This window comes from Mus caroli, unplaced genomic scaffold (assembly GCF_978045245.1).
Source record: "Mus caroli unplaced genomic scaffold, Mus_caroli_1 scaffold_1, whole genome shotgun sequence".
NCBI lineage: Eukaryota > Metazoa > Chordata > Mammalia > Rodentia > Muridae > Mus > Mus caroli.
Genome location: NW_028227256.1, coordinates 69,403,612 through 69,431,337, shown reverse-complemented (window position 1 = coordinate 69,431,337; position 27,726 = coordinate 69,403,612). Strand labels below are relative to the sequence as shown.

Below are 27,726 nucleotides of genomic sequence, written 5' to 3'. Positions count from 1 at the left end.
TGACCTACTAAACTATAGTTTGCTTGTTTTGTTTGTTTTCCCCACAGGGAGTGGGGGAGGTACTGCTACTGGACCTTTGGCACTGAAATTTTGGTAGAACACATAAAGATGTCCATACAGAACAAATCCTCTGAAAAACCAGATCATATACACAGATCTAAAGCAATACAACTCTTTGTCACACTTTCTGATCTTTAATCCAAATCAGTCTCCACCCTAACCCAGCCTCTGCAGCACTTAGCTCGGAGAGGAGAGGACAAAGGGTTCCCGTGAGTGTCAGTAAACTTTACAAGAGAGTGTACCGCTTCAGCATGGCATCTTGACTTCTCAATACTACAGAAGATGCCCATCACATCCAATCCACTGTTGAGACTTGCAATTGTTCTGAGATATTTCTATTTGACTTTGCTAACAGGGAAAGGCTGCACATAAGAAGGTAATACACTCAGGTTCCAAAAACCTTCTCTTTAAATGAGTCTCTCCACATCAAAGGCAATCTGATTTGGAAAGTCCTAGTCAAATTCTGTTTCGAAGGGGTTTTTGGGGGTTTGTGTTTTTAGATTTATTTTTTAATATTTTTAAATTACACATGTGTAACTTTGTGTGAGCTTGTGCATATAAGTGCAGGTACCAGAGAAAGCCAGAGGAGTTTGTAGCCATGAGCTTTTTTTTGCCCAGCCTCTTTGTTCCTACAATAACAACTCTGAGAGTTAATTATTCATTACAGTGCTTGGGCTTATTCTTTGACTAGTTTATAACTTATATAACCTGTTTATTTTAGTCTGTGTCTGCCATGTGGCCCTCTTCTTGGTTACCTCTCCTGCTTTTCATCCGCTCATCTCCCTGCAGTCCAAGGGAAATCTCCTGTTCCTGACTCTTTCCCTGAATTCTCCCTCTCTCTACCAAACATTCCGCCTTCTAGTTCCTGCCTCAGTTAATACGCCATCAGCTTTTTATTGACAGGCGATGCTTCCACACAGTCCATAAGAGATTCTCTCTGTAAGTGTTGGATTCCCTGGAGCTGGAGATGCAGGAGGCTGTGAGCCACCCCATGTGGGTGCTGGGGACTGAACTTGGGTGCTCTCAACTATCAGAGCCATCTCTGCAGCCTCTGAAGCGTTACATTAGAAGTCAGGAAAGATATACTTACTTCAATTTTATACAATTGGGGAATAAGACTCATATCATTAACTGTCTCCACTTAATCCTATCATCTTGACCCAACAGAAAATGCAAAATGAAGGCATTCTGTGGTCTACATCTTATTCAGAGATCTGCTTACTAGAATCCAACACATGATTCTATATGTCATTCACTATTATTAATTACTTCTGGGAAGAAAGGAAGAACGTGGGATTGGCCTATATGGTTCACATACAGAGAGGACCAGACAGAGTGGTATGTCAGCAGACTCATCAAGCCCAAACCTTGGCCTTCCTGTGGAGGGAGAGAGGGACACTGGAAAAGCTCAGTTTACCTTGGTGATGTTCCCTTCTGCCAGGCTGGAGATGCTGATGTGACCTTCTTCTTTCTCAGTCTTATATTTTTTAGCAGCAGGCCCCTCTTCATGACTAGAGGGGAAAGAAACAGGTGTTTACCCTTTACAACAAAATAAAAATGCAATCGCTAAGATATTGTATGTGAAAAGTACAGCGTTATCTTCGAAGCATCAAAAGTAAAGACGCATAACAGACATTCTATCCAAATAGCGGGTGCCTTCTCTCTGCCCTGGGGCCCTGACAGGAGGCCTTGGAGTAATGTGCGTTTTGCTTTGCAGCAATACAGAAGGCGGCAGCAGCAGCTACATCCAAAGCTGAATGTTAAGTAAGAAGTTCATCTGTCCCTCAGGCGTCTTCTTGGTCCCCATCTCAGAATCCAGAGCTATAGCCTTTCATGTACATGGGTGAGCGCCGTGTTTGAAACCCCATCTTCTCCACTGTACCAATCTCTGTAAAAGCTCTATAAGCTCCTAGCTAAACATGTCAAAACTTACTAGGCAATCACAAGGTAAATATGGGAAAACTGGGGTTTTTTTAAGTTTAAAAAAAAAATTTTAAGCAAACCTTTTAATCTGTTTTCTTATAGCCCTGATTTTATTTGAGCACAGCACTAACAATGTTCACCAGCATCAAGAAAAAGATGGCTCCGAGAAAAGCCATATCTTGCCTCAAGTAACAGGCTGACTTTCCTAACATATTGGCTTCAGAGACATGGGGATGCTAACATAATTAAAGGAGAACTGGAAATTCAACCCAAAGACGCTGCCCATCATCTCTCTCACAGTGAAACACAAAGATAGGAAGAATTTTCTCCCAGAGAAATAGTAGGCCAAGAGCAGCCATCAAGAAACAACTGGTGGGGAAGGGGGGGAACTCTTGCTCTCTTATTCTCTTGCTTCCCCTCTCTCTACCTTCCCTTCCCCTCCCCCTCCACGTGGCCATAGCCGGCATCTACTTCTCTACTCTTCTCCCTCTCTCTGCCTTTCTACAATAAATGCCTTGAAACAAAAAAAAACAAAAAAACCAAAAACAAAATGAAACAAACAAAAAAACAACTGAAATTAGTAATTAAGAAATTTCTAACTAAGGTCTAGCTAGGGCTGGGGAGATGGCTCAGTGAGTAAAGTGCCTTGTATTGCAAGCAGAAGGACCTGAGTTTAATTTCCAGAACCCATGGCAGGGTGAGACAGAGCGAGTGTGTGTGTGTGTGTGTGTGTGTGTGTGTGTGTGTGTGTGTGTGAAAGAGAGAGAGAGAGAGAGAGGGAGGGTGGGGGAATGTGTATTATGGGGGCGGGGTGAGATGGTGGTGTGCTGCAGCCCTAGTGTTTGGGAGGCAGAGATAGGTGGCTCCTTGGAACTGGCTAGCCTAGCCTATGTGGTGAGTTTCAGGCCAGTGAGAGATCCTAGCTCAAGAAAAAAAATTTTTTAAACAAGGATGTCACCAGAAAAAGTTCCCCCTCTGGCCTCTACACATACATATGCATACATACACAAGCATAAACACATATGCACACACATGCATACACACCAAGAAATAATCTATTTTAACTTACAAACTAAAATTAAATATGTCAAAAAAGGACATGATGGTTTAAAATAAGTAACCAGTATCATGGTATGACTAACTGGAGCTAATGAGTCACTTCACCTTGGGGGTGGTGCCGGGATCACACTCAGAATCTTGTGTGTGCCAGGCGCCATTCCCTCTATTAAAGATTTTCAATTCTATATTTCAAAATGTGTTGGCTTTCTGCTCAAATCCCCACCTTCAGACACTGAGTCCATAGAAGAGGGCACCTTTAAAATGAAGCGAAAACTAAACACCATGCCACAACCAGCAAGTGGCTACATTAGCTGAAAAGTAGCAAGAGTTGGGGTTAGCGATTATGAACATAGGGATGGCCGGAGTGCAATTCAGTGAGGGAGCACATGTGTGCAGCCTTGGGTCAACCCCGAATCAAAGGGGATGGGGTGAGGAAAGCAAATGGTTTTGTCAAGATAGGGGGAGGTCGTAGACTTCTGTCTGGCTGCTGGCTTTTTTGTTTGAGTAATGGTCCCATCATCTTAGGTGGCAAGCAGAGGGGGGCACTGAAAGCAAGGCTGATTTGCAGTCTGAGGAATCAGAACCCCTGAAATCACATTCAAAATGTGGAGTGTAAGGGTACTGATCTGGAGAGAGGGTTCTTAGTGTTTATACTGAATGAGTCCATCCCAGACAAGGGGGGGATTAAAGAACTTTAAATAGCAGTGATGTGACCCTACTTTTTAAAACACTCACACACACACACACACACACACACACACACACACACACACAAATCACTTAGGCTAGGGAGATTGCTCAGGGGACAAAGGCACCTGCCACCTCACCTGACAACCTGAGTTTCATCTCCAGGGCCTAGGAGCAAATCAACTCCCACAGGTTGTCCTTGGACCTCCTATGTGTGCTCAGTGTCACTGGCTGGCAGCCCCTGAGTAGCTTAGGGAAAGGGAATCAGGAGGAGGCATCACTAAAAAGCCTAAGGCAAGCCTAGGAAGCAGAGATTCTACTCTACCCCCCCCCCCCCGCCCCAGGAGGGGTGAGGCCAAAGGTTAACCTGCTCACCAATGGCGGCTGATGTAATCAATCTTGCCTATGTAATGAAGTTTCCACAAGATCTCAAAGTGGGTTGGAGAGAGGGTTCAGTAGTGAAGAGCACTGACTGCTCTTTCAGAGGACCCAGGTTCAATTCCCAGCACCCACACGGTGGCTCACAACCATCTGTAACTCCAGTTCTGAGGGATCGATGCCTTCTTTTTGACCTCTATGGGCATTGCATGTGTGTGGTGTACATACATGAAAACAAAATATCCATACACATAAATTAATATTTTATTTAACAACAACTCAAAGGTGCACAGTTCAGACAGCTTCTGAGCACGAAAGAGCCTGGATCGTGGTTCACTAGAAGACTCAGACATTTGGATATATTTCTAAACACCTTACTCTATGCACCTCTTCCTCTGTATTTTCCACAACATCAACCAGGAAATGCTGAAAAGGGAAAAAGAAACACAAAACTTGCTGCTGAGGGAGCTGAGCGTTTGGAAAGGATTGAAACCAGGAAGAAGAAAATTAGCCACACACTGTCTCAGTAAGGCAGGCTGAAACAGGAGGCACAGAGCATGCATAAGCAATGCTGGTGGGAAATCCTATTAAGTGCTAAAGGGCCAGACACTAAGTAAGCCAAGCACGGCTAAATTATCTCAGTTAAACTATGCAACAGCCCTCACAAGTCTCTTCTGCCATTGTCTTCTGTAGATGAGCAAACGAAAGGTCATCAAATGTAGGTATCCGTTTTACACGGCACAGCCCAGCCTGCCAACTTCAACTGCCAGTAAGGGGAAATGCCTGGATTTAGATTCAAATCTATTTGACTCCAAAAATCAATGCTATTAGCCACTACATTAACCTGAACTGAAAGGAGCAGATTTGGGGTAAATTTAATACAACTTGGTAAAGCAGCCAGACATGGCAAGTGGAAGAAAGGGCTGAATCCCAAAACCTCAAATTCTCTCAAAACCTGCCATTCTCTCAAATAGGAAGAGGAGAGGTGTTGGAGAGCAGAGTGCTAGGAGACAGACAATGAAGCCATTTCTGTATACACTGAATTTCAGATAAATGCAGGCACCTGAGCCACCCATGGATAGGATGCAGACAGACTGTGTGGCTTTTGAAGCCCCGTACATAAAATGTCACTGGGGCTTGTATTGTAAGGGTAAATGGTATTCTGGCTGAGTGTCTGAGCTCTGGAGTCAGACTGCACACATTTATTAAATCCTTCCTCTAACACTTGCTAAGATCTCAGGCAAGTTGTTCCTTTTCTCCAGTCCTCAGTCTTGTCAGACTTGAGAGAACATCAACAAAGCAATCTACTTCATAGGATGGCCAGAGCATCCAAGCAGATATACGAGGAAGGCTTTCAGCATCATAGTGTGTTCATACAGCTGTCCTGAAGACAAGCGCTATATACAACACCTGTAAGATAAGGTGGGCAGGGAAAAGAAACATCACAGGAGTCTGGCAGGGAGTTTTCAAAGACAAGGAAAAAATCTGGAAGCTTAAGTTAGGGGAGATACAAAGTTTCAAGACAGAAGAATAATTGACAGTGTCAAATGCAGGGAAGAGAAAAGTCTCTGGAGAAAAGGAGAGCAAAGCCGGGCAGTGGTGGCGCACGCCTTTAATCCCAGCACTCGGGAGGCAGAGGCAGGAGGATTTCTGAGTTCGAGGCCAGCCTGGTCTACAGAGTGAGTTCCAGGACAGCCAGGGCTACACAGAGAAACCCTGTCTCATAAAAAAAAACAAAAACAAAAACAAAAACAAAAACAAAACAAAGAGAGAAAAAGAGAGAGAGAGAGCAAGGCTGAAGGCAACTTAAGCAATTCTGTAGTTTGGATCTTCAAAGAGGCAGCCAAGGAGGATATACCAAGAAAAACAGCAATATAGGCTACTCTTCCAGTAGGCCTAGCCTTGAAAGGAAAGACAGTGGTTAGATTAGTAATTAATAACAAGCAGCAATCTGGAGAAGGAGCCTGGAGGGAATGTTTTGTTTTAGATGAAAAAACTGTTAACATGAAGAGGGTGGGGGTACAATGGAAAGAAGACATTAGTGGACCTGGGTAACAGAGAAGACAACAGATGGGAGCTCAGGCCATAGCAATGGTGAAGGGATGAAGGATGAGGTGTCCTGTAGCCACTGTGCTGGAGAGAAGGAAGTAAAGGTGACTGCAAAGCAGGCATGCTCAGACATGAGAGGGTCCATCCACTGGAAGGACCCACTGATGACGCCTAGCTTCTCTATGAAATCATCATGACCATCATTGCCTCTGCTGCCCTTGATGATGTGCTAGGGGCCTGATGAGGAGTGTTAGAAGACTGTTGACAGACAAACGCTGTTCTTAGGATATGACTTGATATCATATCATATGATGTGATGTGATGTTATATGATATGATGACGACACACAGTGTTGGGTTCTAGGTAAGCAGCATGAGTTATCCAATAGTCCTCGTGACACCCCCGAGACAGGTACCCCTGCCATCCCCATCTCACTCATGAGGAAACAGAGGGTAAGCACCTCTACCTCCAGCCACACAGAGCACGGGAGTTAACTCTCACTGGCTGACTCTAGAGTCAAGTCCTGAACATTAGTCACGTGGGGCTGTAGTAGAGTAGCAGGTGCTGAGAGTCAACGGGGAGAGAAGTTTTAGGAAACTTGGAAAAAGCAAGTGTGTGTCATACATGCAGAGCTGGACATCAGATGCCCCAAGTCTCCTGCACCACCTGACCTAGAGATGATACTTTCACTCCAAGGTCTATGCCAACATCAAGGGAAGCAATGCTTTCAGACAATGTAGGCAACACATGCAGTATATCGTGGGACTCCATGCAGGCGCCAGGAGAGCTCTTTCCCTTTGGAAATGAAGACATTACCACTACATGTATTAGGTATCCAACATGTTGAAGATGGATTTGTAGCCATGATATCTCTTGAAAATGAAACTGGTTCTAACTTTCTTCAGTTATTGTTGTGGAGGGGCAAATGCAGTGATATGATCATGGGGAGGTCAAAGGACCACTTCGCCAAGCTGGCTTCTCCACCCACTTTCAGGTAGCCAGGCTTGCAAGGCAAGAATCCTTACCCATTGAACCATCTTGCCTGCCCACAGGTGTATTTAGAGGAAGAATTATCAGAAAGATAAAATTATTCAACCAAAATCCTATCAAGTGACATCTTGCTTTTTACTATGAAACTTCCTCAGCAGATAATTGTCACTCCCAAATCTTAGCTCTTTTCCTGTCTTCTGGAAATCAGTAAACTGGATTCAAGAGTGATCAATAAATACAAAACCACACCTCAGTATTGGCGATCGGTTTTCCCCCTTAGCATAACCTTTGAAGCTAACTGGAGGCTTTCCATTAAAATCGAGGGCTTTATGATCCATGTCAAGGAGACAGAGTCATCGCTGAATAGAGGAGGTGCTAGGTAAATATGTGCTAAATCCATCGCTTCCACAGTTCTTAAAAACTAAGACTTCTGATAATAAAAGGTGGAGAAAAGGAATGTGGGTAAGAGTGTACTCATGAGCTAATTCCCAGGCCCCAGGCAGATCACCTTCGTGTGAATACTCTCACAGGTGCAAAGAACAAGAAAGTGAGCACACCCAGGCTTCCCCAGTGATGAGTGATAGGACTGGAGCTGAAGGTATAATCACTGCAGGGATCAAATCCCAGGGTAACTGCCCTGGGGGCTCTGTGGTTTATCTCTTAACCAGCTCATTTACATTTTAATCAAAGGAAGAGGAAAACACGGTCTATTTCTTTCCCACAGTACCAGAAGGTAATCAAGATCACAAACTGAACTGGAGTTTAATATGGGGACAGAATAGCCGCATGGTTGCAGGGAGACCAGGGCAAGGTGCCACAGGAAGAGAGACACAGACTTCATTGAGTGGCTCACAATTGGATTCAGTGGCGAACAGGAGGAGAAAGATGGAGGTGGGGTGGAATTTGGGGGACAGGCTTCCTGTGTAGAAGAAAGCAGGATAGAATAAAAAGGGCAGTAAAGCTCTCCAGGGTGCGATGGGAGTACATGGAACAGGATCAATCCAGTTTAGTCTGTTTTTTTTTTTTCCTTCAAAATCTCACAAAGGTTGGGGTATTTACCTCTGGGAAGCTATGAAAAATGCAAGGCTTTCTATTCAACTTGTACAATAATTCACTAAACATTGATTTATAGAAACCAATGAAAATTTCTGGAAATTACTCATCCTTTCCCACTGGGTACTTATAAATAATAAGCCTTACTTTGTCAATGAAGATACAGCTGTGGAAAGGAAACCAAAGAAAATGGGCAGGAGGGGGAGGGGGTCATGGTCTGATGCCAAAGCTCAAAATGCAACAGAAAGAAACAAATTATTTTGGCTTAAGAAAAAAATCACCAATAACCAGCTGAATGAATTCTGGAACGTCAATGCCACATACCCAAAGGATTCCTTACAATGGATATTTTCTTCTAGTTTAGTTTTTTATTTATATGGAGATTAATATAGATTCTGAACAAGCTGTGAAGAAGAAAACACTTTCTTAGCCCTCTGCCAGCTTAGCTCATACACCATAGGAAACACATTCCACTCCTTAACCTGTAAAGGCCTCCCAAATGTCATGGGTCAAGCACGTCAGTGACCCACTGACAGAACAGCTAAAGGGCCATGGTGGCTGTGGGTCTCCACCGAAGACCTCACCGACACTTAACCGCCCCCACCCAAGACACACACACAACCTGACACCCAACAGAAACCTCATGACACCCAGCCTGCCCTTCCCATCCCCAGCTCTTTACTTTAGAAAAGGGGCAACTCAAGACCAGCAGGACAACCTGCTGCCAAGCCTGACAGCTTGAATTTGATCCTAGAACCAACATCCAAGTTGTTCTCTGACTTACACATACACATGTGTGTGTGCTCATGAGCACATGCACACACACACACACAAAGACAGAGAGACAGATGGAGAGAGAGAGAGAACTATAGTAAGAACTGTTTTAAAAGAAGGAAACTCAGCCTCAAGTATTCACTTATGTTGCTTAGCCTTCCTATGCATAACTCACAAAAACTTTATGGTTGATACAAAAGCCAATCCAAACCAGAAGACTGAGCCCAGGTGAACATCAGGGCTAGACTATGACTCTGATGGACAGGTGGGAAAGTTTCATATTTCTACACAAGGATTTAGAAGCTGCTCTATTCCCCTCTGTAATCGCAGAGAACCCTGGGCAGCACCATAACTCCAGTAATTCCAGACTCACTGCTGTTCCGGCCCCCACCCCACCCATCCCCTATCCTTCTGCTACAGACCCCAAGGTGACCTCATCAGGTACTTACTTGTCTTGGAAAATGTCCTGAGCAGTCACTTGGTTCTTTTTCTTGATGACTTCTGTTAGAGGGAAAAGGGTCTTTACTTTAGAGAGTGGACTCTCACATTTTGCTTTCATCGCAGTGGGGGGATCCAGCATATCCAAAATGTGCTGCTGAATTGGGGGCAGCCGCTCCTGGAGGTGTAAGGCTCTATGCAGCAGACACTGTAGGCAAAGTACAATGGTGTTAAAAATGCTGAGGCTAACATCAAATATAGCTTTCTGTTTTCTGGTCAGGAACCCTCCATCTCTAACTGGAAGGGCTAGGAGACTCATGCCAAACAGCAGAGACAAATGGGATGGCTCAGAGAACATTGGTCACATCTAAAACCAGCTATAAAAACAGACTAGAGCACAGAAGCAAACCCCTCTGAAAACCTCCTAGAGGAACCCTCATCTTATAAACTACTCAGGGACCACACAAGGCTCCTAAGCCGTAACTCGCCAACTCTCCAAGATTACAGGTTCTTCACAGTAAGTCTTTTCGTTCCCTTCATCACAGGCATGTTCTCTATCATGTGGCTTTAGGAGTCCCTGTGTGATGGGTGAGATGGAGGCCTAAGGGGAGCTGCCCACTCTGAGCCCCAGGACAAAGTCCGGAAAACATGACAATACCCAGCTGCTACAAGCTGCGGCCAGGGAGGGCAGCGCGTGACCCTGTCTCCACATGCCCAGAATCCCCATTGAAACAGACTGAGACCCATGTAAAGAGAGAATGGGAGAGACAGAACATGACAAATGGGGAGAGAGAGAGAAAGAGAGAGAGAGAGAGAGCGAGAGAGAGAGAGAGAGAGAGAGAGACCACTCTTGCCCTGGCCCAGCAGCCCTGGCCTAGTCACCTTCTAACTGGCCACCTCAGCCTCTGTTGACACTACACTGAACCTGAAGTCATCTGAAAACAATCTCATGTTCTAAATGTTTATTCCCCAGCTTATGAATGTGCTTTGGGGAGGCTGTGAGACCTTCAGGAACTGCGGGGGGGTGGGGGTGGGGGGTAAAGCTGGTGACAGCCGGTGACAGGAGGTGGCTCTCTGAAGGTTTCCCAAAGCCCGCTTCTAGAGTGCTGCTTCCAGGTCCACCATAATGTGAACAGCCGCCCTCTGCCTTGTACTATGAGTGAGCTGCTCTGTCCTGCCTTCCCAGCTGTGAGAACCCCTGAAACTGAGCGGAGGGAATTCTTCCCTCCCTTGTTTCCTTCAAGTGCTTTGGAGACACAAAAGTAACTCTTCCCAGTTCCTTACACAACCCAGGAAGCCCTGTAAGACAAAGCCCCACTCCCCGATGGATCATGGCACTGCCACCTGCCTCCTCACTCCCAGCCAAATAAAGATGAGCTCTTCTGGGGTCACTCCTGCCTCTGGGGCCTTGGGTAACACTCCTGTGTCCTCTGCCTGTCCTGGCTCTAATGGAGTTAGCCCCTTTCTATCATGTTGGTCTTTGCTCAATATTAACCTCTCAGAAAGCCTTTCCCTGACACTGCGTACGAAGCAGCCTCTTCACTTGCAAGCTGTTGTCTAGTCATATTCTAACGTTTTCCAATTTTGTGTTTCTCAAGCACTTACTTACAATTGTCTCATCAATTGCTTAGTTCACTTATGTATTATCCCTTCCCCTTGGAAACAGGTATCTTCTCTTGGGTACTGCTGAATTATAAGCACAGAAAATATGCCCAGCATATAGTAAGTATCTGATGATATTGACTGGGGGACTAAATGCTCTTCACTAGGACACTCACTGTTGACAGGGATGCCAGAAAGAAGCACCAAGAGTGGGGAGAGCACCAAGGGAGAGGCAGGTTGTCCACTGTCCAAGTGAGCGGATCAGGCTACTGCCACTCAGTCATCTGTCTGCATCAGTCTAAGTCAGGCCTTGGCAACACTTGTATTTAACAAAAAGGCAGCACTCTAACAGAGGGTCTCAGCCTTCCTGATTGACCCTCATGTTGTTCTGACCTGCTACTCCATAACTGTAATTATGCTACTGTTATGAATCATAATGTAAATATCTGAGATGCAGGATATCTGGTATGTGACCCTGGGAAAGGGTTGACAGAACCAATGGGGTCGAGACCCACAGGTGGAGAGCCGCTGCTCTGACAATAGAGCCAGGTAAGCACCGAGATGCCCTTAAGAAACAATGAAATGACACAGCCCATTGAGGTGTCCCTCCTGCGAAGAAAGCTCTAAGTGGCCCATTTTGTTTATTATTGCCGTGGGTTGAACCCAGGGTCTTGCACAGGCCAGGCACATGTTCTGTCACTAAGCCATGCCCAACCCTACTCCCATGTTTAAACAACTCAAAGAAAAAAAAAAAGGAGCTAAGTAGTTCTTGCCATTTCAAACTATTTCATATCACAACGCATATTATTCTATCCCATGAACTGTTTTCATACAATAAAGAAAATGCTATCTAGAGGTCTGTATCCAAAAAAAAAAAAAAAAAAGATTCTGAGGCTCAACAGAGAATCGCCTAGGAGTCAGTATCCTGCACACTCAACACCACGTGCTCCTCGCTCCAACATCCCCTCAGCACACCAACAGTTCATCCTTCTCCGCAGTACACTTGCTTCTTTTCCGTGTTCGTTTACTTCACCTCCTGCTTTGCTCACCCTTAATTACCCGACTCCCCCTTGAGCTTCATCAGGCCGTGTCAGTGGGTTCTCGTCCGTTCTAGCTATTGATCTTTGAGAAGAACAGCTGATGACGCTGCTTCACTCCATTAACTGATTCCTTTTGTGTGCAAAGCTTTTTAATTTCGTGAGGTTCCATTTGTCAATTGTTGGCCTTATTTCCTGGATGCCTAGCTAGAGTCCTGTTGGGAAAACCCTGTCTACACGCAGAGGTTGAAATGGTTTCCGGACTCTTCCTCTGAATTCTCTCCAGACAAATGGAACTGGCTAACCATGTGGCTTTGCATCATGCCCGTCTCCTGTCAAGCATATTTCTTTTAGATCTCCGTCCAAGGTTTCTACCTCAGAGGAGGGTTCCATAAAATCCACTTCCAAAGATCTCCTCTCCTTGTCTCCACAGTGTTTCCATACAGCAGTTGACCTATGGCTCTGTATCTGTTCCAGCACTCGGGAGGCAGAGGCAGGCAGATCTGTGAGTTCAAAACCAGTCTGGTCTACTTATTGAGTTCCAGACCAGCAAGAGCTAAATAGTGAGACCCCATCTCAAAAAGAAAAAAAAGGAAGGAAGGGGAGAGGGAGTAAAGAAGGGGAAAAGAAAAGAAAAACATAATGGGCTGACCTTTCCTTTCTCACCTGGTACAATCGCTGAAATTCAGGATTTGGAATTTTGGAGGTTGGAAACAAATCTTCAACAATGTCTTCTTCCTCGTTTTTCTTTACCAAGCTCATGGAATCAATCAGATCATCAATAGCGCTCAGCTGTGCCTCTTAAGACAATGATAGCAAAGCAAAGGGAAAAAATAGATTATTTCTATTATTCTCTATCAAGATGCTTTCCACTTCTGAATGCAGTAACACTGGCAGGTTGCACAGCGCCTGCTCTGCCAAAGTATTCCCTAGTTGTGTAAGTACTTGGCCTGACTCTTGATTTTGCTATTAAGACTAGTTGAGGCTGGGCAGTGGTGGCACATGCCTTTAATCTCAGCACTTAGGAAGCAGAAGCAGGCAGAACTCTAGGAGTTTGAAGCCAGCCTGATAAATAGAGTGAGTTCCAGGAACAACCAAGGCTATATAGAGAAACCCTGTCTTAAAAAACAAAGCAAACAAAAACAAAAAATTATCCCCCAGGTTAAATGTAAGCACAAAACAAAGAAGGAGGAGGAAAAGGAGGAGGAGGAAGTACAGGAGGAAGAGGAAGAGGAAGAGGAAGGAGAGGAGGGAAAGGAGGAAGAAGGAGAGGAGGATTTTGCCTGGGGACTGAAGAGATGGCACAGAAGTTAAGAGCACTGACTGCTCTTCTAAAGGACCAGGATTTGATTCCCAGCATCCACAATCAGCTGTAACCCGTCCTGGTCAATCTAACACCATTTTCTGCCCTGTGAGTGCACTAGGTATGCATGATGATATACAGACATACATGCAAGCAAAACACCCATACATCAAAAAATAAATCTCAAAAAAAAAATAGGAGTTGATTAACCAGGCATAGCAGCATACACCTTTAATCTCAGAACTCAACAGGCAGAGGCAAGCAGATCTCTAAAACTTCATGGGCCACGAGGTCTACATAGTGAGTTCCAGGGCAGCCAGGACTACATAGTGAACCCTGGTCTTGAAAAGAAGAAAACAAAACAGAGAGTAACTGCCCTCTTGACTCTTTTCCAGTTCTACCATTCAGCAAACATTTAGCCATGGAATATGATAACAAAAGCAAGAGTATGTTCCAGAAAAATAACTCTGCCATAAAAAATTAAATAATAAAATCACTCCTCTATGGAAATTTAAACAAAATACTTAGTATCCAATGAGCTGGTACTTTCAAAATAGTAATTAGCTAAAGAGAAAAAGCATTTAAACAAACTAACTATTCTAAATGAAGCAAGGCTTTCTGAAGATCCCGAGTGCCCTTCAGCAGAGCCTAGCAGCCTCGCAACAAGAAGACACCACTGACCAGAGCAAGTGAATTCCTTTGTGTTCTGTCAGAGTCGCCCTTTCCTTTCTGCAAAGCTACTGAGTACACTACACACACCTGAGAACATTCCATTTAAGTTCTAAAGTTCCTTGATGGCAGAAACACGACAGTGTCTCTTTGATGTCTCACTTAATACCTAGCAACTGCCCTTCAGTAGAAATCTATCAGGTCAACACACATGGCACAGCCCAGAGCTACGTGGACAGGCAGCAAGTCTTCCCTGGAAAGCTTCTGACTCCCCCACCACGCGTGTGCCTTTCACTTTGAGGGTTCACGTCAGTCTGCAGAGCCATCCAAGTGGAATACTGTTTCTAATGTCAATCGTGGGCTGGTGGCAGGAAGTGTAAGCGGTTTCTAAACAGTACCTTAATGCTTCCGTGTCACAAGATGAAAGTTACTTATCACACGGCACTGTCTGCATGTATGAACCCGCCACAACCATCACCATCATAAGTCATGAACTAGGGCCCACCAGGCAGCCATTGCTTGCACAAGGCAACATTCAGTGAGTCCCCCCCACAGCGCTCTCAGCTGCTCTTTTGCTAGATCACACCAGTGTCATAAACTTCCCCAAAAACATCAACTTGGGAGATTTGCCAATAGATTTAAGAAAATTCATTAAGACATAGGAAATAAGTCAACTGATCAAAAGGTGTTCAACTTTTAGACTCAGTCTGATTCATAAAGATAACTTCTCAACACGTTTGGAATGAGGGCTGGGGTAGCGCTCAGTGATTAGACTGACTGCACAATGTGCATGAGACTCTAAGTTCAATCCCCAATTAATCCTTAGTTAATTAATTAGCAAGGAACCAAGAGGCAGAAACACAACCAACAGCACAGCAACAACTTCTCTCACATTCAGGTCCACAGGTGCCTGTCATGACAGGAAGACACCAGCTCTAGAGAAGAGGACACTACGCCTAGCCCTAAGAATGCAGAGAGAACACCTCATTTTCAAACTCACCATAAAATTCCCTAACCCTACATTGCCACAGATAGTATTAGACTTGTAGCCTAAAGCAATCCATTACCATTAGTTGGATCTCTCTGGATGATATTTAAGCCTCTAGCATCATCTGCTGTTGTTTATTTTTGGTAGTTTTCATTGGGTTTTTTGTTGTTGTTGTTGTTGTTGTTGTTGTTATTTGGTTTTGGTTTTGTACAACTACACAAACGCTGACAAATGGCGAGCTGCCTAGAAGATGGCACCTGTGGCTGTGAGGTCGCTCTGGCACTGACAGCTGGCTGCAGGTGCAACTCCCGGACACTCACAACAAGCCACAGTAAGAACTGAACTGCAGTCATAAACTTCAAAGGAAGAACAAAGAGGACAGAGATGCTGAATAGTGCCACTGTCGCTCCTGCTACATCAAACTACGCACAGGATGCAGAGGCACGTCTGCTCGCTTCCACAGGAGCAAGCTTTCTGCTTACACCTGGAGAGCAGCCATCCAACAAGCTGTTCCTCAGATGCGGAAGGAAGAAGCAGACAGTGTGGCAGGCTAGGAGAACTTGCTTCCTGGCAAAACACCTGCTGAACCACCTTCATCGTGATTGTGAGTGTGTGGTTAGAATCCAAGTACTTCATTCGCCCCATGAGGTCCTGGCCCCAGCTGCAGCTGCAGCTGCAGCCAGGTGATTTCCCAAGAAGAGTCTGTGTGCAGAGCCATCAGTGGGCTAAATGGAATAGACTCACCTGTGGGAGTGCACTTCTTATTGTTCTTCAGCGAGGAAAACATGTATTGCCGCAAGTCTTCCATGAAAGGCAGCTGCACATAAACTAAACACTAATGAGAGAGAAAGGAGTCAACAAGCAGAAACCATCAGATTAATGGAGACACATCCAAGTGGTCCCAGATGCTGCGGAAGCGGCACAGCAGAAATAGTTTGAAACCGTGTGCAAATCTGACTAAAACACGGTAACGTATTTTGCCGCCTAGTAGTGAGTTCACAGTTGCAAACAGTATGGCAGATGCCAGATATAAAAGAAATGCCTCAAAGGAAGGCTGTTAGGTAACCATAAAAGCACAGGACCAAGCAGAACCAATGAGAAAAGCTGGATGGCAGGACATCTGACTGGGAAGTCACCATCCCCACCCTCTCTTACAGCCTGCCGCATGGAGTTCCCAGAGAAATGGGAGAAGAAACAACCTTGACCTGTACCTCAAATAGGAGAGCCTCAAATGGACCAACCTTCACACTGACACAGTGAAGTCACACCCAACCTTTATTCCTGGTCCTTATATGCTAAACTGGAGGCAATTTCTCTTCCCATGTGGCCCTGAAAAGGCCAAGGGGATGGGAACGAAGAGAGAGCCCTGCATTCATCTTCGCTGGTTTAATCAGACCCTCCTTAAAAACATTCAGGAATCACGTTGTTTTCTAGCTGAAACCCTGGCTTGAAGACCAGCAATTCCAACATTATCTGGGAGTTTGCAGGACATTCAGAAAATGGCTCCTACTTAGCCCTACAGAGCTAGAATCCGTATTTTAACAATGTCCTAAAGCACTGTTTAGGATAAAGAGACAGACAGCAATAGTCCAGTATGGAGCACAGCCTAGCAGGCGTGAGGCCCCAGCATGGATGGATTGGATCCCCAGAACCACAAAAGAGATTTTTTTTTCTTTAAAGGAAAGGATGGAAAGGGGCCGGGAAGGTGAGAAGCCTGTAGGTTTACCTCATAGGCGTCCTTAATGTAAGGGAAGGCTACACCAACTTGAGGATTAGATCTTTTGTCATAAGCGTATCGGACGATGGCGACCATGTTTAACTCATCCAAAGCATGAACGAGGGAGGAAAGGGCAACAGCTGCTGCCTGTAAGGGAAAAGAGTGTGTCAACACAGGTCCTGTCACACTGTGAGAGCTCCTCACAGACAAGACCTGACACTCACATGGGGCCCATCTGCCCTCTTCCCGTTGCAGGCTCTCAGTAACAAACACAGATCCCAGGTCCACCTCTCCGCACTCTGACTTCAGAAGTAACCCTCCTCTAATTACTCCATGTGGGTCTCTGCCCCACAAGCTCTTTTCTTCTTCCAACCAGCTCTTAAAAGACTGCTTTCAGCCTTTTCCTTCTTCTCACTCTAAAACTCAGTTTCGGGATTGTTTCGCCCAGTCCCATGAATGGAAGAATCAAAAGTCTTGAAAACTTCCAAAGAGATGGGGAGACAGATTAGTAAGAGTGTTGTCCTTATTAGCTAAGGATCAAAGGTTGAGTCTTCGGCATCCGAGCTTGCATCTCCAGCACCCACATAAACACCCAGGCATGGCTCTGTCTGTAACCCTAACATTGACGGGTAGAGACTGGCGGGCCCAGGGGGCTTGCTGGCCACCCAACCTAGCCAAAAGGACAAGTTTCTTGTCCAGTAAGAGACCCAGTCTCAAGGAAGTGAGAGAGAGAAAGGCTCCCGGTATCTTTTTCTGGCTTCTGCATGTGGGCACACAAATACTGTCCTGTGAGCCAGGCATTGACTGGCAGATCTCTATCTTCCCACACTTACTAGTACCTTTCTCCTCCTGTATCTCTCACTTCCACTACCAGCACCTCCAACTCAACCAAACGATGGCCTCAAAGTCCTTGACCTTCCTCATCCCTCAGCCTGACCCCTATGCTGTCTCTCAAGTACACCACTGCCTCTTCTGTTCAGAGGTGACCCTGCCAGTCTCTTCCACAAACCTCTAACAGTTCTGTTCCAGCATCACAGAGCTGATTGGTGACCAGGGATATATCTTATGCCTTGCTTCCCTGGGTGCTTCTTTCTGCTCACATAATTTCCTTCTAGCACCAACCGCACCCATGTCCTCTAACACATCGCAGATTTGCCTTACTAAGGAAGCTTCACCCTCCACGCTTCCGAGCACTATGGACTTTCCCGTGTCACAGCTAGCTGGCCTGTATCACAGTTAGGTATGTGTGTCCCATCCCTTCATACAAACCTATGGCTTCAATATCCTGCTATCAAAATAGTCTACAGATTTGATAATACATAAATTTCCCCTCATTTCAAGGACGACTTATGTTAAGCCTATTCCTTGCTAGGTGTCACGGCCCTGTCAGAGATTAAAGCAGACTCCCTGAATTCACTGAGCGAAGATATTCTTTACTAGTGGGAATGACAGATGTACAAACTGAGCATGTCTGTTCTAACAGTAAGGCCCATAAGAGAGGACCAGATAAGCAGAGAGTCTGGGAAAGAGACTATTTCTAATTTGCTTGGAATTTGAATGTGTGTCTTTGACAGGACCAGTCAGAATATTTAATGTGAAGGACAATAGATTAATGACTGTTTCTGTATTGTAACAACACTGAGACTGTATCTAACTCCACTGAGTCCCTATTCCTTTCCTCTTACCTCTGCCCTTCTTCTCCACACACAGTGCAAATCAGCACATAAATATGCATATTCTATACATTCATACACACACACACACAAGTAGCCAGAGAAAACATTTTAAGGAGTTAGTCACTGAATCACAGAATATTTTAACTGAAAAACAATAATATTCACCCATTTTAACCACCCCTACAATGCACATGGCTGGTGCTATTGGAGACTCTGCTCAAAACCTTCCGTGGTGGGACTTGAGACAACCTCACAAGAAGGCAATCCAGCTGGAGCTGGTGATCTCTGATGACAGAATAACTCAATCCAGCTGGAGCTGGTGATCTCTGATGACAGAATAACTCAATCCAGCTGGAGCTGGTGATCTCTGATGGCAGAATAATTCAATCCACCTGGAGCTGGTGATCTCTGATGACAGAATAACTCAATCCAGCTGGAGCTGGTGATCTCTGATGGCAGAATAACTCAATCCACCTGGAGCTGGTGATCTCTGATGACAGAATAACTCATTTGGAGCAAAGCTCCGCGCCCGTCAGGCCCCGCTCAGTTCTCTGGTAGGAAGCACAGATTAATTTCTACTCCCCATGATCCTCCTCAAAATGTCTGAAGACTGCTATTGCATCTGTCACCGTCCTCCTACTCCTGTCTACCCACACAAGTCCGCTGCGTGCATTTTCTACTGGAAGCTCTCATATAGCATACTCTCCCTAGCCTCCTATTTATCTCATAGGCTCCAGTTTGACAATATCAGTTTTTGACTACACTCACAGATACCAAAGAGCCATTAGGAAATGAAAGTGTCTTTTCTTTAAAAACTTCAGTGATATATGACGATTTATTATACAAAATTGAGCCAGATCTGTCACAACTCACAAAAATAGAATCAAAGGACCATAAGAAAGCAGAAATACCCAGGTCACCAATATCTAACCCCAGAATGATCTCAAGTAACCAAGGAGAGACAGCTTGCCCTTTGTTTGGATATACTGACTAACTGTAGAACAGCCAGCTCTAACCTTGGGACTAACTTTACCTAGGAACTTCCACCGCTCACTCATCAGAGCTGACCGAGACCCTAGAGCACTGAAAGTGCCAACAAGGAATCACTCATAAGAGCTGCAGAGGTTTCCTGGTCCTAATAAACCCAAGCCCTCCTCCATCACCCAGCCACACAGACTACCACTGTCATCCCACGGGCCCGAGATACGGTCCTAGTCCTTATTCCAAACACAAGATGCTTCATCAGAAACTTGTGTCTGCACTTTCATTTGACTTTGACAACAGAAGCTAGTTACGTATATGACAAACTTGATTTGCAGCTCAGGTGCCTCAATAAAGCTCTGCAACACAACTCTCAAGAAGTCACCGGGATTTCCTTCGTGGAAAAAAACAACAACAACAACAAAACAAAAATAAACAAACAAAAAAACCAAGTAGGAGTTATGTCCACAGCTGGAGTTCAAAAAGTTTAAAACTATAGTACACACCAGACCAAACCAGCACAGCTTCTAAGGCTGGAGTCAGGAGAACATCACTAGAATTCTCAAGTGTGAAGTCATCTCTGTGTTGTAGTGAACTCACCCCCACCCAGGAGAGGGGAAGGCAAGCGTCTTCTCCCGATGTTAACTGATCTCAGACACTGACATGACCACCTCCTAGGTGAGCAGCCAGCCATGTTCCAGAAGCATGGGAATAAAAGGTCATCAATACCCTCCTCCCACACGGAACGAATCTTCTGCATTGTTCACATTTTCTAATGCAAATACCTTTTAATTTAGAAGCCGGCTTCAGCTGGTTTAACACTCTGTACTGGAGTCAACACACCAACAAAACATTGAGTGCTGACTTAATATTTCAAAAAGAAAATGTGCAGAGAGCAAAGCGTGAGTGTAGGTTGTGAAAGTCAGAGTTGTTAGCCAGGGATAAACAGGCCTGACGACAGAAAACCTTAAGGACGTGGGAGTCCAGGGAAAGCTTCTCCAGGTCCACACACCATATTAATGCTCGGTGTTCATGAGAGACGAACGCCAATCTGGACCAAAACTACTTAACAGCTGACACCTACACCTAAGTCAAGCTGGTCAGGGGTTGCTGTGCAATACTATGACCTCGGGCATTATGCTGAAGCTAAAACAAACTTGTTTATCATCTCTCCATTTTTAGAGTTAAAGGTTGGTGACTTTCCCACAGCTGTTGCAAATACTCATGTCATTTTAAAACCCAAAGGCCAGCCACTGAGGTGATACACACCTTTAACCCCATCACTTGGGAGGCAAAGGCTGATGATTTCCTAGTTCAAGGTCAGCCAATCTGCAAAGCGAGTTCTAGGACAGCCATGGCTACACAGTGAAAGCCTGTTTCAAACAAACAAACAAAGGCCATAAACAGCCCACTTTCCTAAAATAACAGTTCAGTTCGTAGCACTATCTCAAAGCTCCAACCCAACTCACCTCATCATCCTTTGCTGCAAAGACCTTTAGAACTTGATGTCCCATGAAGAATCTTCTATGAACCTACAAGAGCATGAGAGAGAGAAAACGCGCTTTGAAATATGCACCACTGTAAGGTCACATGTTGCTAAATGTCTGCTCAGCATGTTCTTACTGGAAAACAGCAAGAGCAGCTGGAAACAACCGAGTACTTGAAGCTCAACTACATGAGCACCTAACGCATGGCCTGTATTGTCCTATATGTCGTGCAGTGAAGACGGAGGAGTGAGCAGGATAGAACCATGTCCCTCAAAAGCCTCAATAGCTGTGTGATTAAAAGCAATGCTGTGTTACCGTCCAACACAGAGCACTGCGCTAGCCTGTGAGGGTTTCAGAAGACGTACGTAAAAACTGACCAAGACTTGGGAAGTAGAAACTAACCGAATGGAAAATGTAATGGCTGGAGAGCTAGCTCAGCTGGTCAGAGCACTTGCTGCTCTTACCAAGGCTATCAGTTGTGCATGATGCCCATACATACATGTAGACAAATCACTCACACACATAAAAATGAATACATCTTGAAAAAGGAAAATGTAAAAGCAAGGTCTATGCACTGGCTCCAGGGCAGACATCACAGCGACTGCAATCTGGAGTGACAAGAACAGAGTGTATGTGTTCATTGGTCCTGCTTTTAGAACAGTGCCGGGGCACAGCGCAAGGGAACAGGTGAAAAATGAGCGATTACAAAGACTGTCTCCGAAAGTCTCTTAGGAATGAAGTCCTCAGGAGATGTGACAAGCCTCTAATGTACTGCAGACGACAAAGAAAGCCAACTCTGAGCAGATCAGGGCAGGGAAACTCGTTACAGAAAACGTACAGCTGGTGCCTCCCCGCTCCTGAAATGCAGTCGGGGTCACAGAACTCTACCAATACCTGACTAGAAAATGAACGTTAACGCTCCTGAAATCGCAGCCCCTACACCCATCCACCAAGCTCTGGCTCTCACTGCCTGTGGAGCCTGGGGCTTTTCTAGAAGGACGTGCCATGTGTGGTTCTGGGCAGCATTTCTCATCTGCTTTTCCCTCGCACTCTTTCCTCTGAAGCCTGGAAACAAGGAGCACGTTACAGTAGCTGCAGCTCAAGCACACAGAGCTGCAAAGGTGTGAGGTCCAAATGTCCCTCGCTTCCACTTCTACATCCCAGCTGAAAACCACTATGCGAAGGCATACAAGAATAACCCTACACTGCCAGTACAGCAGATCGAGAGATCCCCTTACCCTGATAGAAATTATAATAGTCCTTGACTTATTCAAAAAATAGCTAATGAGGGAGCTGGAGAGATGGCTCAGCAGTCAAGAGCCCACACTGCTCTAGCAAAGCCTCGAACTTTGGTTCCCAGCACTTATGTCAGGTGACTCACAACCCTTGTAACTCCAGCTCCAGGGGATCCAACACCTCTGGGTTCCACGAGCCCCTGCGTTCACATGCACATAGCTACACACAGGCACACACACACACACACATGCATAATTAAAAATAAAAGGGAATCTTTAAGAAATAGCTAATGACATCTTTATCTAGTACACCTAAATGACTTTTTAAAAGAACAGCCAGGAATCTGGAGGAAAGCTAATTACCACAGTCTTTTCTGTCTCATAATTATCTACCCAGAATACTTGACAACTTAGCAAGAGAACTGAAAAACTGCTTGATATTTTAAAATAAACAGTGTGTACACACACACACAAGTGGTAGTGTGATTGGCTAGCAAAAACAGTCACCATCCACACACAAAAAATATTTCACACCAATTCATTCCAAAACTGGTGTTTTGTAAGCATTCCAGCTGAAGATGGGGTGGAGGAGCATAGGATTTCATATACAATAACTGACAACCACTAGTCTGCTAAAAGGTGCGCCTCTGTATTATGTCCTATTCCGTATGGAAAATACTCTGCAACGCCTCCTGTCCTCTGGGTAAGATCATACGTGAAAGCTATATGTACAGTGGACTACTCAGAACTGTGCTAGTTCACATGGTAAGAGTAGTACTGGACGATGGCCCAGTCTCTGGAGTCAAGGAGACCTGCCTCAAAATCCGCAGCCACTCTCGTTTCACTGTAAGGTCTTGGGCTAGTTACATAACAAGGCTAATCCTCAATTTCTTAACCAAAAAAGTGCCTACAATAAGTACAATCCTGAAAAGGTAATATTAACTGAGAATTTTTATCAACTGCTTACACTGGTTGGAACACTGTAAGTGTGCATTAATGGTAGTTATAATTACAGTATTTCATGATACTTGTCTAAGACAGAACTTTGTTACAAAGTTGAGCGGGGCATTGCCTGGCTGTTGGTTAAAGAGATGAGCCTGGGCTTATCCCATCTCAGGCAACCTGTGAGACCTATGAGACCCTTCTCTCACACTGGGAACAGGAGGGCTCTTCTCTTTGAGATGGACAGCCTTTACCCATTTTCTAAGCCCAGACTTGAACAAAAGTATTTTCCTCCTTCAAAAGAACAATCATTATAATAAAATTGATTTATAAGTTAAAAAGAGAGAACATGATTTTAAAAGTAAAATTTGAAGTTAATAAATGTCTTTTTTAAAGGGACATGTATTTTTTTGGTTATGTTGGCCCTGTTTTTGCTTTGTTATTTAGCTAAAATAGGCCCCTACTTGCAGCCTGACAAAGGTAATTTCAGTATGAGCAATTCTAAATTATACTAAAGGTGTTTGAGATAGGGCCTATCTGTCTATCTAGCAAGGGTGGAAAGAGTAGTTTCAGTGAGATGTAGTAACACAAGTCTTTAACCCCAGCAACTAGGATGCAGAAGCAGACAGATCTCTGTGAATTCAAGACCAGCCAGGATACATAGTGAAATGCCTCTCACAAAAGGGAGAGAAGGGCTGGAGAGATGGCTCAGGGGTTAAGGGCACTGGCTGCTCTTCCAGAGGAGCCGGGTTCAATCCCCAGCACCCACATCACAGCTCACTGCCTTTAACATCAGTTCCAGTGGCCCAGCACCCTCTCTGGACTTCTGCAGACACTGCATGCACATGGTTCACAGATAAGCATGCAGGCAAACAGCCATGTACATTAAAATAAGAAATAGAGATATATCTTTTTTAAAAGGGGAGACAATTTCTACAAATTGGTCTAAATAAGGTTAGTTTCACTCATGATTAATAAATATTAACCTACATTATTTTGCAATGCAATTAGTTTCTCCTTAAAGAATTTTTAGGGGCCCAAAATTCCAGAAAGTGTTATGCTCGCTTAGCACAGCCTACTTCAGTACATTCTTAGAGATCTTAGGTAAGTTTGCCCACTTTTTGGCTTAAAGAGGTTTGGTTTGTTTGTTTGTTTGTTTGTTTGTTTGTTTAGAAAGTGTGTGTGTGTGTGTGTGTGTGTGTGTGTGTGTGTGTATGCAGTAAATACATGCCATGTATATACAGGTGCTCCTAGAGACTGGAAGAGGGCATCAGATGCCCTTGACCTAGAGGAACAGGCAACTGTGAGCCACCTGACTTGGTGCCAAGAGCCAACTTCTAGTGCTCTAGCAGTTGTTCATGTTCTTCACCACTGAGCCATCTCTCCAGGCCTTGAAGACACTGCTAACAGTATAGATAATCATGAAAGCAATTCTCCTACAGCTCACTGAATTCACCTAACACTAAGACTACAGAAGGCCTGTGTGCTAGGGCACACGGATTCAGACTATGGGTGGTATTTACTTTCATTACAATTCCCTTGAGTTCTCCTAGAAGAATCTCTTCATCTCTATGAATTTAGGGAGAAGTTCACATACAAAGATACTTGCTGGAGTGGTGATGCAAGCTTTTAATCCCAACACCCATCAGGCTGAGGCACGAGGATCTCTGAGTTCAAGGTCAACCTGGTCTACTGAGTGAATTCAAGGACAGCCAAGGCTATCAGAAAAACCATCTCAAAAACTAAAATAGTAACAATAACAATAATATTAGTATTCATCATTTTGTGGTCTACCCCAAGGACAGCAAACCTAAGATCTCTGGAAATACTGAGCCATGCTTCCTAGGACCATCTGTGGAATCCCATGGCAAGCTGCTGCATGTCCCCTTTTCTGTACCCCATGTTATCTGCACTTTGTGCCTACAAATTGTGACTTATGGATAAGGGTCACATCTTAGAACCCCCCAAAAGAAATTGAGGGAAAAGGTGGCCAACCATGAACCAATGATACTCCGGAGTGTAGAGATGGTGCCATGTCTAAGTACACAACCTTCTCTTCCAGAGGAACTGAGTTCAAGTCCCAGCATCTATGTCATGTGGCTCACAACTGCCTGTAACTGCAGCTCTAGGGGGACCTGACTCCTGTCCTTCCTCTAGCACCTGTACTCACACACACATGTGCCCTCACACCCACATGCCCATTCACATTCACATACACATGCCAACTTACACACACATGCCTACCCCCACCCCACACACACATACCCACTCACACACACACATGCCTACACACACACATGCCCACTCACACACACACATGCCCACTCACACACACAGGCCTACACACACACATAGACACACACACACATAGACACACACACACATGCCCACTCACACACACATGCCCATTCACACACACATGCCCACACACACACACATATGTACTTCCACACACATGTGGACACACTCGTGCATGAGCACACACACACATATATACACACACTCAGTCACACACACACATGCACACAGAAATTAGTATTTTTTAGATTAAAAAAAAAAGGCAACACTCATCCCCAAAGTACATTTTAGATACTGAATGAGAAGTAAGTATGAAGTGTAAATAAAACGAGTCAAAAGCTCAAGGCATGTACTCTGTCCACAACTGCAGAGTAATTGCTGTACCTGAGAAGATTTACAAAATCCCAAAACAGAGAAGCACTTCCCCTCAGATCTATATTTCATTTGTTCCTCATCCACTTTAGAAAAAGGAATGATATCACTTCCGTAGCGGTACCCTGGAGAATGAGAGCAGAGCATGTGTTAGCCATGTGGGGCCTGAGGTAAGCTGTGTACATGCATCAATACATGTTTAAATACATCAACACGCGTGTATACACATTAATACATGTGTATATACATCAATACATGTATCCCAGAGCCAGTCTCTTTGCTCCCTGGAACCAAATTACTGCCCCCCAAAAGCAGAGGCAGAAACAAAGCACATGGGCCGCTTACGGACGATTAAGGTCTAATTACATTTTAAGGCAGCATCCTCTGCAGTCTAGGTACCTTAATGATCACCCAGCAGAGAAGACGCACAAACACAGCACATTAGTCATCCTCCGAAGACGACCGTGTTGACTGCAGGACAAGAGTGAGTTGTAAACATAATCAAAAGCCCATTTATTCAGAAACCCAGAGGTCCACACAGAGAAAACGGCCCATCGGAAATCTTCAGAACAAAATGTCCAAAAAACACATGCTGGAAGTAGACATACCTGCAGCCATCTGACAGAGGAAGCCCAAACGCTGTTTTAAAAGCATCCAACTGACAAGCCCCACACTCTTCTGGGTTTGAATTTACTCTATTACTGGGACTCGGCTGTGTCTGCTTTCAGGGTCTTAGGTTGGATAAATAAGGGCTCGTGTGTCCCCACTACAAGTGAAAGGAAAAAAGCCAAGCCCAGCCCTGTTCTCCGGTATCTGCTCTCCTGTGGCACAGAGTGTCTCTCCAGTGTGAATGCAAGAAGGGTCACCAGAACCCCAGAAACAGCGGGAGTCCCAAGACAGACTGTAATCCAGTGTCTAATCAGTCCGTGAGGCTGCTGGGGTCATGTAATTAATAAAAAAAATTTTTTTTAAAAAGCAATTTCTAGTCTCATGCATGGCTTTTTGAAAAAGACAACCAATTCAAAAGTTCCAACCAAAAACTCAACAGGGAAACGCATGAGACACGATTAAGCATGGCATCCAAACCGAATGGTTTTGTTTTGTTTTGTTTTGTTTCCCAGTCACTTGTGTGCAGGTAGGGGAAAGGGTACACACATGTGTGCATGAGTGCTCACCTGAGAGTACATGTACTGTTCTCCACCTTACTTTCTGAGACAGGGCTTGTAAGCAAGCCAGGAGCTCCCATTCCAGTGCAGCTGACTGGCTAGCAGGCCCCTGGGGCTCACCTGTCTCCACCTCCCTAGTACCAGGGTTGCAAGTGTGCACTGCCATGCCTGGCTTTATTTTATTTTATTTTATTTTATTTTATTTACTTGTTTATTTGGTTGGTTGGTTTTTGGTTTTATTTTTCAAGACAGGGTTTCTCTGTGTAGCCCTGGCTGTCCTGGAACTCACTCTGTAGACCAAGCTGGCCTCAGACAGAGATCTGCCAGTCTCTGCCTCTGAGTGCTGGGGTTGAGACATGTGCCACCATGTCTAGCCCATGCCTGACTTTTCTGAGGGTGCTCTAGATCCACAGCCAGGTCCTCATCCTGGCACAGAAGCACCTTGCTCACCAGCCATCTCCCAGACCCTACACCAAGTATTGTTCTAACTTTTTCTTGTCATCAATCATGCTCTTATTTGAATTAATAAGAATCATGAATCTCAGAGGTGCTCGTGAAAACTAACTGTGCTTTCTGGTTCTTCTACTTCAAGTGCAAATAAGGTTCCTACAAGCCAAGGAGGACAGAAGAGACTGTACCATACCACCATACTCTGCCTCACATGTATCTACTACATCCTCTGGGTAAGAAAGAGAACAACTCACACATGAGTGAGTAGACAGTGGAGGAGAGGCAAAGGAAAGTGGTCGGTAACAGAAAGGGAAGAGGAAAACTGACGAAATTCCATCCTGTGACCCAGGCCGTGCCTAACGCTTCCCTTCAATTGCCTGCCCTAATAATCT

At 44.8% G+C, this 27,726-nt stretch overlaps 1 protein-coding gene across 1 annotated transcript in view; it reads right to left on the bottom strand.

The window, feature by feature from the left end:
* Positions 1–27,726, bottom strand: part of Xrcc5 (X-ray repair cross complementing 5) — a 91,428-nt gene that overhangs the window by 43,016 nt on the left and 20,686 nt on the right. The window contains exons 9-15 of the mRNA XM_021156574.3: positions 25,731–25,843; positions 20,854–20,916; positions 16,737–16,874; positions 15,755–15,845; positions 12,717–12,850; positions 9,423–9,619; positions 1,478–1,571 (exon numbers count right to left, since the gene is read on the bottom strand). Coding sequence (XP_021012233.1) covers positions 1,478–1,571; positions 9,423–9,619; positions 12,717–12,850; positions 15,755–15,845; positions 16,737–16,874; positions 20,854–20,916; positions 25,731–25,843 — 830 coding nt within the window. The remainder of the gene's footprint in view (positions 1–1,477; positions 1,572–9,422; positions 9,620–12,716; positions 12,851–15,754; positions 15,846–16,736; positions 16,875–20,853; positions 20,917–25,730; positions 25,844–27,726) is intronic.